General features: G+C 46.9%; 1 protein-coding gene across 1 annotated transcript in view; it reads left to right on the top strand.

The window, feature by feature from the left end:
- The window catches only part of RUFY4 (RUN and FYVE domain containing 4), a 435,544-nt gene extending 417,085 nt beyond the window's left edge, over positions 1 to 18,459 (top strand). The window contains exon 12 of the mRNA XM_078679261.1: positions 11,518 to 18,459. Coding sequence (XP_078535387.1) covers positions 11,518 to 11,623 — 106 coding nt within the window. The 3' untranslated portion in view covers positions 11,624 to 18,459. The remainder of the gene's footprint in view (positions 1 to 11,517) is intronic.
- The last annotated feature ends 1,093 nt before the right edge of the window (positions 18,460 to 19,552 follow it).

The raw sequence follows: 19,552 nt of genomic DNA, 5'->3' as shown, positions 1-19,552 counted from the left end.
ACCGCCCCTTGCTGACGCTATTTAGCTTTTCGCCTCTTCCGCTGCGCGGGAGCGTCCCGGGAGAAGCCCGGGACAAGAGCGGGGTCTGCGGCCGTCCGTTGATGATCGCGGTTGGGCGGGCTACCCCTCTAAGTTGTATGTGAGGTGAGTGCACATTTGTATTATAGGGAAACGAACCACTGTCACTTCCGCCCAGGCATCCAAGAACTCGTCTATCATCTCCTCTTCTTTTGAAAGCATGTTTGAGAATGCTTTTAATCTGGTCACAACAGAGATCGAAAATACCAAAAGAAGAATGTCAATGGGATTATCAGCACCCCACTTAAACTCTCCTAATGGCTCAAATAATGGCGGTGTTACAACCTCACTGCCGTTATCACCGAACATAATAATTGTCAAACCCACCCATAATGATAACCTACCTGTGGGCCCGACAACGGTTAGCAATGTGATTGCCATTTCTGATTCCCAGCCGGATAAAGATGCTATTATCGATCCCACTAGTTTGGTCTCCAATACCAAAATTATAGGAGAAAAGAGTAAGAGAGGCCCCTCAAAAATGCCACTTAATAAGAGGAAACAACCACCCCGCAATAAAAGTCAGCCAACTCCGCAGAGTATGTGGTCACGTGGAAAAACTGTAACAAGCGGGGGATCAGCCAGTATGACTGTGCAACCAGGTGATATGACTGTAGACTTAACAACTGTGGGAGCGGGATTTAATTCCATCTGCACACAGACTGATTTAATTTCTGCTAATGGCACACAAGACAGGATAAGCTGAAACCTAATTGATACCATAGTGGACTCAACTTTTAACCAATTGAAAAGTCTAATGGACAAGCAGTTTAATCTTATTTTTAAACGTTTGGACAGATTAGAAAGCCTGGTGAAGAAAGAAGACGCTAAAATCCAAATCAGGGGTGAACGGCTTCTGAAAGACTTAGAGGCTGTTAATAGGGGCAGTGGGGGGGCAGGGGTAACTGCAATACATCTGGTAGTATTAATATATGTGGCAGGTGTGATGTTGATAAAAATCATCCGTCCTCTAATGCCACGCCGAGTACTGCGGTGGGCACATTGTCGCTGCCACCACTGCCCGTAGTAGACGGGCCCCTATGTCAAATCTCTTTGCCTATGGCAGTTTTGCCTGTCCCATCTGTGTCCGCCCCCGCAAAACCGGTGAAAGGTTCAAACATCAAACCGATTTCTGTTACGCGGGCTAAAAAACATGCTGATACTGTCCTTCATTTGCCCCCAGAAGCTTGCCCCTATGTTATAATTCTAGCCGGTGTACCCCCCTGAAAGAAGAGCAGAGTGAGTCCTGGGACCAGCTTAAAAATAAGTGCATTGACTGGCTGTTCAGGTACAAAGGGATGGGTATGGGGATTAACAATGAAATTCTAATGGTACGACGGGTGGGATGGGTAGGTCCTTCGGCTAAGAATATCATGGGCGACTGTATAGTTGTGAACTTTAGACACCCTTCCCTGGTGAAATATATATTAAATGGTAACATCGATCACTTTAATTCCCCAACTGTCATAACTTCATTACCTCTAGGGTTCTTTTACAGACCTCCGCAGAAAACCCACAATTTAGTTACACCAATACTTTCTATACAAAACCGGTTTAGCGCCCTATCAGATCTGGAGAGCCAGGGCTGACCCCCAAAAGAACCCCAGATTACTGTAGAATGGTCCCAGGATGCTGAAATGGTCAATCAGTTCGGGATTAAATCTGGGTCCACTCACACTCCTTATAAAGTCGGCTCGGAAGTATCGTTGCCACCCTGCCCTGTCATTGACGACTGCGGTCCCATAAATCATAATTTAACCATACTTAGTTGGAATATTGCTGGTCTAAAGTCAAAGAGGGAAATGATAGAGTGGACCGATTGGATCAGCAAATTTGATATTCTAATGTTCCAAGAAACATGGTGCACCAGTGGTTTGCTTCTTGAGGGATTTTCCTGTTATAATAACACTGTACCTTTCCCTGTAGCCGGCAGACCTAGTGGGGGCTTATCCATATGGATAAAGATTACCGCAGGGAGTAACATCAAACCCCTGGAGACAAATGATAGTAACTTCCATGCTATAATCTATTCTAACGGGATTACATTATGTTTAATACATTTTTATAATAATGATTTTATTTCACAACCCAACAGGAATTTTATCAATTTGTTTGATTTTATTGATAAGATTGTATACGAACAAAGGTATGGCAAATCGGATGGCATTTGTCGGGGGGGGGGACTTCAATGCGCATTTGCACAAAGGAATGGACAACTCAGCTTTGATATCTGTCCGGGTAACCCCCTGCAAAAGAGGGGAAGAATCGTATAACCACTTAGCCATTCGGGATTTAACTAACGTCATGGAGAAAGATGGCGGTACGTCGGACAAGGTTCCATTGCCAACCTTTAGAGGACGTTGCTGTTCGTCTACAATTGATTGTTTTTATATCTTCCTCCCTTGAGAACTGTTTAGTAAAGGCTGATGTTTTAAGTACTGTTCACAGTGACCAAAACCCAATCCTGACAATTTTAAAATTTGCTAACAAACTCACAAAACGTAAAGAAATAGGGGCAAAGAATCTGGTTGCATCAACTGACAAACTTAAATTAATTTGGAAGGGCATAGACAACAAGACCCTCCTAGCACGTATTATAAAATTATTATTCCATATTAGTAGAAACGTGCTTGTCCAGTAGATGTGCAGTCCTGGAGATCATTCAGGCTTTCACTGGGTTATGCGCGGGCATTAAACATGAAATCTCTAAACCCGCTAGTAACTCAAGTAAAAACCCTAGATGGTTTAATGGCACTTGTTTACGGGCAAACCGAGAACTACGTGAATCACTTTCTGCAGAACCCAGGGACAGGACTTTGGTTAGAGTCCTGAGAGAACGCTATAAGAAAGCAACAAAAATACATACAGAGGAGTTATTGAAGGAGCGGTGGGATTCTCTCGCATGCTCCGCTGCACTCAAAGACGTCACTGGGTTTTGGGGCGAGGTAAAATCTATGAGGTCTTTGGGCTCAACCATCACCACGATAAACTGTAATATAGCTAGCAAAACGTGGGAAGAACATTTGTCGAAAATATATACAGCATCAACAATGACCGTCAGTTATTGTCTAGTTAATACAGTTAATATTTCTATAACTGAAGTGCAAGAAATAAAGCGCCAGGTCCTGACGGATTATCAATTGACCTAATTAAATCCGAGCCAGATTTCTGGTCGCCCTTACTGTGTAATGTTTTTAACAATCTGTCCAATACTACAATCCCTAAAACTTGGTCAAATAGTATCATCGTTCCCATCTTAGAGAAGGGCGATAGACTTAATCCTAGTTGCTATCGCCCTATATCTTTGATCGATAATACTTTGAAGATCTTAGGAAGAGTGATATTTAATAAGATCAGTAATTGGGCAGAGGAAGCTCAAATTTTAAGTCCATGCCAGCTGGGATTTAGGAGTAGTGTGGGAACTGTAGAACAGTGCCTGAACTTAAATCTTATATTAGGCAAATATACTATCGCCAAAAAAGCCACGCTATACCTGGGTTTTACAGATTTAAGTTCAGCATTTGATTTTGTTAACCGTTCACAACTATGGGAGATTCTTTTAAATTATGGGTTGGATAAGGCACTTATACACTTCTTGGCGCATCTGCATAGAGACCTGAAAGCACGGTGTTGGGGTTCGGGAACGATAGGGACCGGAGATAGTGAGCCAGACACCTGGAGTAAACTTTTTAAGGAAGGTTTTATTTTTAGATATGCTTTTCGTCTTCTGTTTGACAGTCTCAACCGGGCAAACTCATCCGGCTCCGTCTTGACGCCTCGGGGAAAAATGGGATGTTCCAGGGTGTTTCTCCCACGCCGGGCTCCGGATCCAGCCAGGCCGCTGTTTTTCGGGGGTAGATGTCTTGACCGGGAGATCCCTCTCGGGTTAGGCACGTCCCATGGAAATAAACAGAAAGGTAGGAACCATTAGTATTCGTTCCGGTTTGTTTACACGTTGTACGGGGCCGGGGAGTGAAGGAAACCTTGTGCTCAAGTGAAACCCCACACGTCCGGTCAGGTGCTCTCAGTGCTCGTGAGGGAAGGGGTTTTGTGGAGACTTTACACTATTTACACAGGCACATTCACACGTCCTGTTGGCTACGTGTCACCCAGCCTGCCACTCTGCCCCGTACCTTGGAAAGCCACGCTCCTCCCGCGGGAACGTGGCTGGGCGGATCGCCTGGTCGCTGGCCTCCTGGCTTGTAGTCCTCCGCTGGGCTCGTCAGGGTCTCCTCTTCCGTGTTGTTCGTCTCCGCTCTCCAGTCTCTCGCTCTGGCTCCCCCTCCCGCTCTGGAACTGCTGTTCGACGTCTTCCGGGTCGGGCTGCCTTTTGGCGTTGTCACTGACCAGGGGGGCGGGGTTTCATCCTCACAGCCGTGATCCTTAAAGGGTCCGTGCGCCTCCTCGTCCCTGTTCTCCCAACGTGTCCCGATGTCCGCAGAAGTCCACTCCTCCGGCCATGTAGACGCAGTCTGTGAGTCGGGAATAGAGACAGGTGAGAGGGGGGGAACAGCCGACCACCATTCAAAGTCGGTATCCTGGCGACCCGCCCCATGACACACCTCCCCCCCTGGCTTCTCCCGATCGGGGAGAGCAAAGGTCCTGGACAAGTAGTCCGCATTGCAGTTGGCCGTGCCCTTTCTGTGCTGGAGCGTAAAGGAATAGGGTTGGAGGGACAGGAACCACCGCAGCACTCTGGCGTTCAGTGTCCGGTTCCGGTACATCCAAGTCAGGGGAGCGTGATCAGTCTGTAAAATAAAAGGCTTGCCCTCCAGATAATATTGCAGCTTCTCTACAGCCCATTTAATCGCCAGACACTCACGTTCCACTGTCAAATACCTGCACTCCCGGGGAAACAGTTTACGGCTAGTGAACAATATGGGATGTTCAACGCCGTCGTCACCCATCTGCGACAATACCGCCCCTATCTCCACGGCAGATGTATCGGTGGCCAGAATGAACGTTTTGGAGAAGTCAGGAGATTCTAACACGGGGGACGTGGTGATGATGTTTTTCAACCCCTCGAAGGCGTCCCTGGCTTCAGGGGAGGGTCTCTGTAGTTCTCTAGGCCTTGTGTCCTGTCTGAGAAGGTTTGTTAGGGGGGTGGCTATTTCAGCAAACCGAGGAATGAACCTCCGGTAATAGCCTATCAGTCCTAGGAAGGCCCGGAGTTCCCTTTTTGTACATGGAAAGTGGGTGTTCTGAATGGCTTTGATCTTCTCACTCTGTGGTGCAATGGTGCCCTTCCCAAGGATGTAGCCCAGGTACTTGACGCTGTTGAAGGCGACTCTCGATTTCATTGCATTGACATGAAGCCCTGCTTGTTGTTGTGCTGTCAAAACGGCACGTAGGTGTTGCAAATGGTCTTCCCAGGTTTTGCTGTGAATGACGATATCGTCCAGATAGGCCGCGCTAAAGGACGGGAAGGGTTTCAGTACATGATTCATCAGACGTTGAAACGTGGCAGGTGCCCCATGTAAGCCAAACGGTAGAACCGTGAACTCATAGAGTCCGTCGTCTGTGACAAAGGCCGTTTTCTTTCTATCTTCTTCGCGCAGGGGCACCTGCCAATATCCCTTTGTCAAGTCTAACGTACTGATGAAAACGGCGTCTCCCAGTTTCTCCACAAGTTCGTCCACTCTGGGTATCGGATAGGCGTCGAACGCGGATATGGAGTTCAGGGCCCTGAAGTCCATGCAGAATCTTTTCGTGCCATCCGGTTTTGGGACCATCACAATAGGGGAGGACCAGCTGCTCTGGGAGGGTCGGATGACTCCCAGGCGCAGCATTTCAGATACTTCCTTCCGGACGGCTTCTCGACGGGAAGCGGGAATCCGGTACGGCCGTTGTTTTATGGTTTTTCCGGGGGTCGTGTCTATGCGATGTTCCACCAATGTAGTTTTTACCGGAACGTCGGAAAACATCGGGGCCAGGGGCTGTAGGACGGCCCATAGTTCCTTTTTCATGGTACAGGACAGGTCCGTATTCACGACCAAGTCTTCCAGGGTGGTGTCTTTACTGGGGGTGGAAGGGAGGACCAGGTTGTTGTTGCGTGGATTCGGGCCTATCCATTTCTTTAATAGGTTTATGTGATAGCTCTGGGTCTTGGTGGGTGACAATCTGAGTTTGTAGGTGGTGTTTCCTATCGTCTCCAGGACCTCGTAAGGCCCGACCCACTCGTTCTTGTGGGTAACTGACGGTAGAAGAATTAGAGCCCAATCCCCGACCTGAAGGCGTCTTAGTCTCTTCCCTCTGTCGTAATAGGCCTTCTGCTTGTCACGTTGGAGCTCCAGGTTCGTGTGTGCCAATCCTCTGAGCTTTCCGAGTCTTGAACGGAGCTGAACGGTATACTCCAAGAGAGACGTCTGTTCTTGGGCTTCTTGGGTGTCCCAGCTGTCGTTGGTTATTTCCAACAACGACCTGGGGACTCGCCTGTAAAGTAGCTCAAATGAAGAATAGCCCAGGCTGCTCTGTTTCTGGGCCCTGAGCACATATAACGCCAGGGGCAGCAATCGATCCCATGCCTGGCCCTCCGTAGACAACATCTTCTTTAACGTCGACTTCAGCGTCTGGTTATATCTTTCCACCAGACCGTCGGTCTGGGGGTGATAAACTGAAGTCCTTAGCTGGTGGATGTTTAGAGACTTGCATACTTCCTTCATCAGGCGTGATGTGAAGGGCGTCCCTTGGTCGGTAAGGACCTCTTTGGGGAACCCTACCCGTGCGAACAGTTCCACGATTTTTTCGGCCACGTTGGCTGTGGTGGGGGCCCGAAGGGGAAACGCTTCAATGAACCTTGTTGCATAGTCAACAATGACCAGAGCGTAGCGGTGTCCCTTCGAGGTCGTGGGTAATGGTCCGATCATGTCCATTCCCACCCTTTCAAAGGGTACCCCAATGATGGGCATCTGTTGTAGCGGGGCAGCAGGGGGTCTGTGTGTGTTTTTACGCTGGCAGACGTCGCATTTCTTGCAATAGTCTTGCACGTCTCGGTATATTCCTGGCCAAAAGAAATGCTGAATGATGCTCTGTCGTCTTCTCTTTTCCTGTGTGTCCTGCTGTTAGGTGGGCATGCGCAAAAAACAGCACTTGTTCTCGGAACGATAGAGGCACCAACAGTTGTAGGGTGCTTCCCGTTTTCTCCTGTCTGTACAGGAGGTCCTTCTGTATCACGAACTGGGGGTACGAGGGGTTAGAGGCAGTTTGGTTGTCATGTGCGGCCTCCCAGGCGTTGTAGAGCGTTCTGTCTTCTGCCTGTGCGTGTCTGAAACTGCGATCAAGTACCCAGGGATCAGGAGTCAGATAAGTTGCTCGGGTTTCTACCGCCACCTGGGGTGGGTTTAGCACACTTTCCCGGAACAGGGCAAGGAACCTAGGGTTGTCTACCCCCAATATCATGTCTTCGGGTAGGGAGTCCACAACCCCTACTCTGACCATACACTCCGGTTTGTCTGGGGGTTGTAAAGAGATGTCTGCTACGGGGTACGGTTTTATGTCTCCGTGAACGCATCGGATGTGTACCAGGGTATCGGGGATGTATTGGCAGGGGAGGACTAGACTTTTCCTGACCACGGACTGCCTGCACCCCGAATCTAAGAGGGCCTTGACCAGTGTATCATTGATCAGCATACTCACATAAAACGATGTTCCGAGTTCTGCGGACTATAGTACAGTCTGGGGAAGATATCCGACTTCCATCGGCTCCTCGGTGGGGTGTTTCCTCGGACACAGGAGGGCTATGTGTCCCCATTCGCCGCACTCGAAACATTGCGGCCCCCGTGAGGTGTGCTGTTCCAATCGGAAAGGGCGGCGTCTCGGGGTCTCGACCATTGGCCTCATTCTCCTCTCCTGTTTGGCCGGTGGCTGGGGTTTGGTACTATTCTCGGGTTCCCACCCTAACCCTCTTGGTTGGGCTCGGGCGTATGTAGCTGCCATTTCGATGGCCTGTTCCACAGACAGTCCGGAGTGCTGCCTTAGCAATCTCTGCGAGCCGTAGGGAAGTGCTTCCATGAATTGTTCTAAATACACTTTGGCTAGTATGTCTTCCTTTGTACTAGCCTCTGGCTTTAGCCATTTATCAGCCATCATCTTTAACCGGAAAAACAGCGTTTTCGGATTCTCTCCCGGAACGCCTTTCTCTTTTCTGAAACGTACGCGATACGCCTCAGGGTCTAGTCCCAAATGGTCTAAAATTACGTTTTTAATAAAGGGGTAAGGTGCGGTTCCTGCAGGGTTTGCCACCTGATAGGCAAACTGCGCTTCTCCGGTCAACAAGGGGGCTAGAAAGAACGGCCATTTGTCCTCGGGCCACTCTAACGCCCGGGCAGCGCGTTCGAAGTTCATGAGAAACGCATCGGGATCCTCTCCCTGGACATACTTCTGAAGAGCGATCCCCGAGGGGTTGGGAACGTGTACCCTGTTTTCTCTCGTGACGTTGAGCAAGGGATCCGTGGCTTTGGATTGGATGCTCTCGAAATGGGAAGCGATCGTGTTGGTGAACAGGTCTCTGTCTGCTTGAGCCGTGGAGATCTGATGCTCTACGGCCCATTCCAGCTTCTCTTGTCCCTTCACCAGGTGCTGTATAAGGGTGTCCATCTCTGCGTTACAGACGGACTGGGATATTGATCCCACTTCTGACACCAGTTGTTGGAGTTCGGGAACGATAGGGACCAGAGATAGTGAGTCAGACACCTGGAGTAAACTTTTTAAGGAAGGTTTTATTTTTAGATATGCTTTTCGTCTTCTGTTTGACAGTCTCAACCGGGCAAACTCATCCGGCTCCGTCTTGACGCCTCGGGGAAAAATGGGATGTTCCAGGGTGTTTCTCCCACGCCGGGCTCCGGATCCAGCCAGGCCGCTGTTTTTCGGGGGTAGATGTCTTGACCGGGAGATCCCTCTCGGGTTAGGCACGTCCCATGGAAATAAACAGAAAGGTAGGAACCATTAGTATTTGTTCCGGTTTGTTTACACGTTGTACGGGGCCGGGGAGTGAAGGAAACCTTGTGCTCAAGTGAAACCCCCACACGTCCGGTCAGGTGCTCTCAGTGCTCGTGAGGGAAGGGGTTTTGTGGAGACTTTCCACTATTTACACAGGCACATTCACACGTTCGGATGGCTACGTGTCACCCAGCCCGCCACTCTGCCCCGTACCTTGGAAAGCCACGCTCCTCCCGCGGGAACGTGGCTGGGCGGATCGCCTGGTCGTTGGCCTCCTGGCTTGTAGTCCTCCGCTGGGCTCGTCAGGGTCTCCTCTTCCGCGTTGTTCATCTCCGCTCTCCAGTCTCTCGCTCTGGCTCCACCTCCCGCTCCGGAACTGCTGTTCGACGTCTTCCGGGTCGGGCTGCCTTTTGGCGTTGTCACTGACCAGGGGGGCGGGGTTTCATCCTCACAGCCGTGATCCTTAAAGGGTCCGTGCGCCTCCTCGTCCCTGTTCTCCCAACGTGTCCCGATGTCCGCAGAAGTCCACTCCTCCGGCCATGTAGACGCAGTCTGTGAGTCGGGAATAGAGACAGGTGAGAGGGGGGAACAGCCGACCAACATTCAAAGTCGGTATCCTGGCGACCCGCCCCATGACACACGGGTTAGGATAAACAACGAAGGAGAGGTTTCCGGGGATATTTTAATTGGTAGGGGGGTTAGACAAGGTTGTGTCTTAGCCCCCTTACTTTTTATCCTTTATATAAATGAATTAAATAAATCCCTGTCTAAATTAACTTGCTATGTCCCAAAAATCAACGGTAAACTGTTTCCCGTACTTTTATATGCGGATGATGCGGTCCTGATGGGCCGCACACCAAAAGCACTTCGCACTTAAATAACGGGTTTTGTATCCTTTATGGCAGATTTGGATTTGTGCACCAATTTTAATAAATCGTATATAATGTCCTGCGGGCCCAAAAAGCACCACATTCACCATATTGTGTCAGGAAAAGAGCTCTTAAGAAGCACCAGCACTTTTCCCTACCTGGGTCGAGTCTTTTCAGACTCAGGATCCTGGCAGCCACATGTGGCCCTTGGAAAAAATAAACTCGGTAAGGCTATAAATTCTATCATCATTAGCCTCCGACAGCCAAAGCAAGCGGAGGTTGTAATACCGTTACTACAGATCTATAGAGCCCAATGTATACCGACGGCAACTTATGGCGCAGAGGTGTGGGGGCATACAAACTGCAGTAGTATCCAAATTGAGGAAAATAGATTCTGTAGAAAGGTATTAGGGGCCATAATTTCAGCACCTACCTTAATTTGCCATAAGGAATTAAATCTTCAATATGTGGAGGATTTCATCATTTCACGGCCAGTATTATTCTGGCTAAAGATGTGGCGAAATCCTGACGCATTTTTAACACAAGAAATAATCACAGATTGTCTTAAATGTGACAGGGGTAGTTACATACCATGGCTAAGAGCAGTGAAGAAAAGCCTAACCAGTGTAAGGCTGGAGCACATTTTCTCCACCCCTCTAGCTATAGACGGTATAAATCTACAGTCTGTGAGAGGGGCATTGTATGATTTATACCGTGAGGAAAAAGAAAATATGGAGCTCCATAAACCGTCAATCATTAGATACACCCCTCTTCTGGCGTCACCAGGCAAGAATAATAATATGCCACAGGTATACCTCAGAAAAAATCTCGGGAGATGGAATAGGAGTTTGCTATTTCGTCTCAGGGACGGGAGTATAAAATACTCACTCTGTTTTCTGTTAGGTTTTAACAAAAACTTGGAGAACCTGTCTTGCCTGTGTGGCATCGGCTGCAAACAAACTTTGTTAAATTTTCTGTTTTTCTGTGGTTTTTATGTCAGATACACCAAACAGTACTTGATTCCTTATTTTAAAGTACATGCTATTATAGATTTTAACTTGGCATTTCATGAAATACAGCAGTTAGGTAGTGATGACATGATTTTCAGAGTAAGCTCCTTCCTGCAATCTGCGATACGTTCGCGAATTTCTATGAATATGACATAGATAAAGTGAATTGTTTGCACATATATCTGCTGTTTTTGCACATAGTCTAAAGTTTACATTGATCGCTAGAACTGTTGCTTACATAATGTATATACAGTAATTATTTGCACTTTATTGCTATCCTTGCACATTGGTCTCATGCCGATACTGAGGTCTTTATCCTTATCTCGTTTTTATGAATGTGTTTTATGTTATTATATATTTATGTACTATTGCTTGTGATGATTTGCACTTTTATGGATATTTTAAAATCCGAATAAAGACCATTTGACTTGACTATGTTAATACTGTTTGTGAACAGAGCCCTCACTCTTGATTTCAGTGCTGGAAATGTGTGTACTCCTTTGGACTCTCTCTCGGGCATATTATGCAATCCAGTCATAGATGAACTACGTCTATATTTTGTGTTTGCGTCATTGACGATGAGTGATCAAGGGTCCCTCATGCCTGCGTTGTTTCTCTTCTAGGTCCTGCAATGACACAATCTGCTCGGGCTGCGCAGTGAAGTCGGGGAAGAAGGAACGCTACTGTTCACAGTGTCATCAACAGAGGAGCAGCCTCCAGGTCACATGACTGGAAACAGCCAATCCAATGCACCTAAGAGAAGCCGGATATTACATTTGACTGTAATGGTATTTTAGAAATCTGTCCGGCGACCACTCTGGAAAATTACCTCATGAAATGCAGAACACTATTGGACACAGTTCAGAGTGTACAGTGCCTCTCCAACAACTTGACAGATAATGTGTCACTTGGATCTTCCCACAGTGATGTTTTGTGTTTACCTCTACAGCACCAAGAATATGTTCAGCACTTTATAATGCATGAAGAAGGACACAAGGCCTTTGAGGATCTAGATCAAAGCTAGATGTAATACCACAATATTTGTGGTAGACCACCCCCACCCCTCAACATGAGGCTGAATGCTTTCATTTATTTTATCATTTATTTAGTCAATGTGCATATGTAAAAAGATAGTTCTTTTCGTTTTCTAGCTGTCTAAGAAATAATTACTGTATAAAAGCAATATTTTTTCTCTAAAATAGAAACGTAGAATAGAAGTGTTAGAATGAAGCCATATAAACAGAAGCTGGGATGGCCCGGCAGGTGACACCCCGGGCTCCTGAAATACGTCTTTGTTGAATCATGGTAGTACATTATGGAAATGTTCCATCCATTTGACACATACATTTGTGTTTTCCTGAACAACCGCAGCCGTTATATGCCGTGGCATCTGCTGGTGCTCATTGGTCCATGATGCGTAGCTATTCTGCCAGCGTGGGAGCTTCTGGTGAGCACCAATGATTGACTATCTCCCTTTTTACTACTAGACACCCAATATCATACGGTGTCTTGTCGCAGTTTGTGCCATCCTACCCTTGACGTATTCTCAGAATTGCCCCGCAAGGTTCACGGTCCACAGGGTAGCCTAGGATGCTGTGAAGGTTCATTGTGGACTCTTGTCCAGTATTTGCAGATCATTGGGCAGTCTCAGGTCATATGTAGCAGGGTTCCCATCGCTGTGTGGCAGCAGGTACATTCAATGGTCTGGGATCTATTCTTTACTTGTAATTTCTCTGGTGTGTTGTATATACGGTGGAAGTATTTGAATTGTACCAGATGTAGCCTGTAGGATATGGCTTGTGTCCTAGCTGCCATTTTGGCATCTCACCAGTCGTCATCATCTAATTCCCCCACATCTGCCGCCCATCATTCCCGCAGTGTTATCAGAGGATCTGGGGAGTTAAGTACCAGTGTTCGATGTAGCATGGAGACCCCCTTTGCTCTTGATTACTTTGAGTATCAGGTGGGCCTTGAGCAGGTTGTTGTCCGGGATGTGGTTGAGGTCCTGCCTATGAGTCTCCAGGACCTATCTTAATTGGAGGAACTTGAGGACTTGTGATCTGTGAATGTCGAATTCAGTTCTCAGGTTTACATGTGATTTCATGTGTGATGTGGCCCAGACATCCCCTAATGTAGTTATACCTATTTTGTCCCATACCCCGAACCCCACAAGGCACATGACTGAAGGTAACCAACCGCTTGACTATAAGGGGGTTGCCAGCATGAGGCGCTCCATCCATTTAATATGTTACAATGCCTTTGGCCAGCACCCGCTCAATTGTCAGCTTCGTAGCAGGGGGAGGTCTGTCTGTTTTTTGACTTCATATTGAAGTGCTAGTCAGATCGTGGGGTCATCTCGGTCCTTGTAAAGCCATTAGTTGATTGGGAACATATGGGCTACTCAAATGGAGAATTATGGAGAATTATGTATCTGTTAGTCCCAGTCCCCCATCCCATGGCGACTGCACCACTTTAGAGATGAAAATGTGTGGGGCCGTTCTCCCTCACGTAGGTGGAGAGAATGGTTCTGAGTCTGCTGACGAAGCCACCAGGTAGCACAGGTGGGTAGTTTTGCAGCATGGAAAGCAGTTATGGGAGGGAAACAACGTTGTATATGGCCTCTCTACACGTGATGGAAAGTGAGAGCTGCCAAAGGCTGCCAGTTGCGATTTAAGTTTGGACAGTAGCATTTCTTCATCTTGCTTCCAGTAGTCCTCTAGAGTCTACGAGACGGGAAGGCCCCAGTACTTGAATGGAACGGGTGATTGTCGATGGTCAGGAATCTTTGGTGGGACCGCCTGGTTAGCCGTCCCCACCGGTATAAGGACAGACTAATACCAATTAGATGTGAGTCCACAGGCTTCTCCATAGAAGACCATCAGCATCTGAAAGATGCGAGGACTGATTAATGTGGACTTTCCGGGTAAAGAGGTATGTCGTCTATGTAGAGGGAGATCCGATCCTCCTCATTTCTGCCTTGATCTACTCCCTATACCTGGGCATCCATTTCGATCCAGGTCGCAAGTGGTTCTATCATTAGGGCAAATACTAGTGGGGATAGCGGGTAACACTGTCCTGATCCTCGTATGATTGGTAAGGCTTGAGAGAGGAAGCCGTTGATATTGATACAGGCCCTGGGAGAGTTGTAAAGGAGCCATATGTATGTGATGAACCATGGGCCAAAGCTCATTCCATGCAGCACCCAGAATAGGAAGGGCCACAACACTGAATCGAAAGCCTTCTCGAAGACTAAGTGTAATAACACTGCGGTTTTGGAGATCAGCGGAGGATGACGAAGATCCTATGTAGTCTCCTGATGCTGTGCCTGGTTCCATGTCTTGCCATAAAAGCATTCTGATTGGGTTGGACCAGAGTATGGATGACCCCGGCTAACCTTGATACCTCAGTATTGATGATTGAGATAGGACGATACGAGGAGCATTCAATGGGGTCTTTTCCCGGTTTGGGAATAACCATCACTGCCCCCATCCCCAGGTCTCTTGGCCAGTTTTTCATTGCATTGCATGGATCGCGGCATATATTTGTGTGTCAGATATGGGTAAATGTAGGGCGTCTGTCATCCGGTCGAAGCATTGCAACTGAGAGATCTTTTATGATGGGATTGTCATGCTCTATCTCAAGGATAGGGGGTGCTTTGTACATCTTGCTATAGTAATCTACGAGCACGTCAGCTGTGTCTGTGGACTTGGTCACCACTGTGCCTGAAAGATCCCGGCCACCGGCAGCCACCCTAAGCTCCTGGTCACGGTGAGCCAACCAGTAGAGGAGTTTTCTAGTCTTGTCCCCCATTTTATATAGAAGATGTTGGGTGGAAAGTTATTACACTAATATTGTTTGTAGAGTAGACTACATAGTGTAGACCTGGTCCTGAGAAATAAGTGCCGGTGCTTAGCACTGGAAAGCACCGGCACAAATTAAGCGCTTCTCTTGGCTTTCTCTAGTAATGTTTCCCTGACCCTCTGGCTGATGGCCTCTATGCAGCAAAGCCAGTAATCTCTCCTATTGTGGTGTGCTGCTATCTCAAGCCTTGAGAGCTCAGTGGTCAGCTGGGTGATATCCCTTTCCCCGTCTCTGCAGTGCCTGACAGTCAATGAAATATTTTGGCCCGCATCGTTGCCTTCCGAACCTCTCACAATGTTGTCCCTGATGCAACAGAATAGACCTGCAGGGCCAGAGAATGCGATTTGTGAAATAAATAAATCAGAGGTGGGCAACTTTAAAGTTCACCTCGTGAATTTCAAACTTTTCAACTTTGTGGAGTTTAACACTTTTACTCCAGTTTGGGTGCAATATAATGTTATGTCTGTCTTGCAGATTGTATATCCCACAAAAGGAAGGTTTTGCTGGCTATTCTTCCACAAAAAACACATTTTCAGGCTTTTTTTTTTATAGATCACTTTCTACACTCATCCGTCTTTGTATTCTTCATGAAATTGGCAAAGTTGTCCTTTGCCGCCATTGCACCCCCTAAGGCCTGGATTCGAATGTCGGGCAAACTTCCTAAGTATCTCTGCTCAAATTCAGGACTAGCCCCATGCATGCCCACTGGAAAGCTCTCCGGACATCTCTTCCCACAGGTCAGAGGAGGATTCTTGGTCATCAGGAATATTTTGATCTCAAGAGGCCAATATTAGGTCAACATCCAGCCCTGATTTTACTGCTTCACACCTGTGGGTAAACAAGCATGCATCCAATGGAAGCAGGATTGTTTGATCTTCAGACAGCTCAATGTATGCTCATTTGTGACAAACACTCTTAGCTAAGGATCTTCACCCACAGTCCTGCTATATATGTTGTAATGTACGAACTGTGGCTAGTACAGTATTCTATTAATTCTGGGCAATTTTAGAAAATGTAGCAATTTGCCTTTTCAACGTGCCTGGGGGCAGTTATTCAACTGACCAGGAAGCACTTTAATGAGTTTGCACAGGGTAAAATAAAGATACCACTCACTAAATATATCTTGTTATGTTTGTCTTTTGGTGATCAATTAGACAGTATAAGGTGTAACATGTATCCATTATAGACTTTCCACACTCGAAGGGTGCCTTGCACAAGCTCCAGAGGGCACAGTATTACCCTCCACTAAAGCCTCTTTTCAAGAGGACCTTATTTGAAAATATAAAGAGACATACAGCAAATAAATTAGCCTACAATTAGGGGTGCAAGGAATTACGAAATTATAGTTTTGCAAACCATGTTTTATGATGGCGAAATGCTTTGCAATTTTATAACATTGCAAAGTTTGCCATCTCTGTGGAGCTGTTCCTGTATGGATGTACATAAGGTGATTTATTAAAAATGAGCCTGCCTACAAAATGTTATACAAGGTAGGGGTATTATTACAGGGAATGCGTGCAGGTGTGGAAGGAGCATGGGTGTTCTGCAGTGTTGCTCTAGAGAAGAAGGGCTGGGGGTCTATTAACACACAGAGTTGGGAGCAGATGTGGGGGGGGTCTGAAAAAGGGTTTAGTAGATTCATGAAGAACAAGGCCATGATCTCTTTACTGCTGGGGGAAATGCAGCATCTGCTAGGAATAGACTCTTCAGAGATAGGAGGGTTGATGCCATGGGGCCTGATTACGACTTTGGCGCACCAGCTTTGCGCTGGCACAGCACCGCCAAAGCCATGCATGTTCCGCCCGCTCGCCAGATTACGAGTCCAACTCGTGTCTGGCGTGCTTTTCTTTCGCCGTCCCCTTGGCACTGCTCTGAAAAATGGCACCACAATGGGAATGCAAAAGTAGTTCTAGCATGGTGTGGACTTTGAAGTCCATGCCATGCTGGAACTTGGGGTGCATGCAAACAGGGGGACGCTTGTTGTGCCCCATTGAATGTATCCCCATGGCGGCGGAGGCATGGGGCCACCCTTTATTTCCCCACTTTTCATAGTGGGCTCACGGCCATGAAAAGGAAACTCGCGTACTCTGCTCGGCGGATCGCAGAGGTCTCGCTTTGCATATTGTATACCCCTGTCTGCTGCGCCACCACCAGGGAATGGTGGTTCCTGGTGCAGCCGGTGCAGTGGTGGCAGTCCGAATGGCCGCCCATTATACAGCAGCCGCAGGACCATCACCACTGGGCCACCGCGAGTCTGGCGGTCAATTACCACCAGACTCGTAATTTGGCCCTTAGTTTTGTGGCATGTGTGTTCAGAAGCTGAGGTTGCTGTTGCTGGTTAATAAAAGGGATTTGGTGCAACTGATGAGCTCATGAGTACAGTTTGTCAGGTTTCTTATCCTGCCTCCTCTTGCCCTGGTGTTATTTGCAGGGGTTTTTTGTTTGTGTGAAGGACTGGATGCAAAGGAGCCCCCCACCCCGCTAAACACCCAGAGATGCTGTTTACTTTAAAGAACACTAACAAGCAGAAAGATGTTAAATAAAAAGCCAGGCGTTCATTTAAACACCAACAGAAGGAAAAGAAAAGAAACAAATAAGGTGTCCTGCTACACTTAACTTCTTAACTTTAGGAACGCATTAATTTTTTAAAACCTCTTGCAGTAAACATAATATGATGTCTCTTCAAAATTTAAAAAAATGTGTGTCATTAACATGCAGAAGTGTTTCACCCTAGTACATCAGGTCACATCAGTGTATTGTAAATAATTTTTTATTATTATCGTTTCCAAAAATGAACATAGAAATATTCATGCCTCCTCCCACTCTGACATCAATGAGAATAGTGAACTAAGAGGCAGGTCAGTTGACCCTTGGAACCGTCTGAGTGGGCTAGGTTATTATTATACATGGACAACATTATACTGTATTAACTTAGACACAAGATAAGTTTTGTACAGCACATATCCTGAACTTGTGTATTTCACAGTGCTCCTATACGTGACAAAGAAAGAAAAGAAGGCAAAGTAAAATAAAACAGGATCACACAATTTGGTAAGTGGGGTAGCTGTGACTGATCCCAGGTTTTCTAGTTTCACAATATGCAATCCTATTTCATTCAATTCAATAATCAAGATTCTCCTTTTTCCACTTGACTCTCCCAAGGTAGTGATAGCAAGCAAAGAAGGCTTACCCCAGGTTGAAGTAGAAGGATGGCAATTCAGATACAGCATGACAAGGTGTGGTCAAATATAAGGTTCTTCTAGGGACTAGGGGCTTAATTTAGAGGGCAGTATGGAATGAAATCCACACAAAAACTTCCATGACTTTGTTTCCCCTATGCCCACCTTACCCCCTCTGCTACCCTGCAGGATCAATGCCATACACTAATACATAACAGACCATAATTTGTGGCCCCAGGGAAATTGTTCACGAGTAAACATGCGCTAGGCTGTTGAATATTTATTGGCATAGACCCTTTAAAACATACAAAAGTTGATATCCATGAGTTCGTGGATTGAGGGGACATGCTGCTGCCCACGCGTCTGTGGATTGATGGAGATGCCCGACACTAGGAGATATGTGTATAGATAGTAAATTTATCACGTTTGAAAACTCCCAACAGATGTTTCAATTAGGTCCAGGTTAATTCTTACAGAATGTCAAGGTGTCCAGAGTTTTGCCGGAGGTCTGGAGGGATTTCCTGGAGCTACCAGTAGCGTCCATGACTTTAGGATTGATACTGGACATGGGATCCAGTAGGGGTGTACTATCGCCCCTTTCTGCAGCATTAAAGCTAGATCGAAAGAGAAGGCCCTTAGGGACCCAGCCCTGTGGGACACTGGCCTTGCAGAACCATTTACACAGACAGGGTGGACCGGGCCCTGTGAACTTTTCCAGAGGATGGCAAGTAATGCTCGATTTCATTGGCTTATTTGTATTACCTCCATCGCACTTATCTCTCAGCAAGAAAACACATAATATATTTCCAGCTAGGTCTGAGCTGTGCCCGAGGTGTGGCAGGGTACCTTCCTGCTCCTGACTTCCTCCTGCAACAGATTGGTTCCCTGTTGGCCACAGATGTGCAGAGGAGGCGTAAGAGGGTGTTGCCATTGGAAGTGACCATTAAGCACTGCCTGCTAGGGTCAATCCCCACACCAAAGAGTGTCACAAAATGTGGAATAGGTTGGTAACACTGGGGGTTACTACTCTCCAAGAGGGGGATAGCCATGACTCTCCCCACCTACAGCGATCTACGAGTGTGGATGGATATGATTGTTGGATTTGCGAATCCCCAGATTGGTTGTCATTTGATGTTAGAATGGGGAACATAGATTGATGGGGTGGAGGAATGGGGTTCTACAAAAAGGAAAACACGATAGGTTGGCAGTGGTGGAACGCTATAAGTCCCTTGTCACGATTTGTGTGGAGATCCTATGTGTTCAGTGGTCTGGATTGCTTGTTGAGGCCTGAGGCTTCCGCCTTTCAAATATATTCAACTTCCCCCTCATACCATGTATGTTTGAATACATGAGTACAATGATACACACTGATTGTACTGTACAACGAATACCGACACTATGCTCAACTGTAAAGCATGTCTTTTGTCTATTATTGTTCAAAAACTATAAATTATAAATAAAGATATATATATATTTTAAAAAGTTGCCTTGAATATGCCTAGAATCCTACAGGAGAACTGGGGGGCTACACTGTGGAAGCACATGCCCATTACAGGGGGGATACCTTGCGGACCCTTAAAGCTGCCAGGGGGATATATGCCCCATGAAAGAAGCCCTT

This window comes from Lissotriton helveticus, chromosome 3_1 (genome assembly GCF_964261635.1).
Source record: "Lissotriton helveticus chromosome 3_1, aLisHel1.1, whole genome shotgun sequence".
NCBI classification, from domain to species: domain Eukaryota; kingdom Metazoa; phylum Chordata; class Amphibia; order Caudata; family Salamandridae; genus Lissotriton; species Lissotriton helveticus.
The sequence above is the reverse complement of the archived record's forward strand: the minus strand, read 5'-3'. Positions and strand labels throughout refer to the sequence as shown.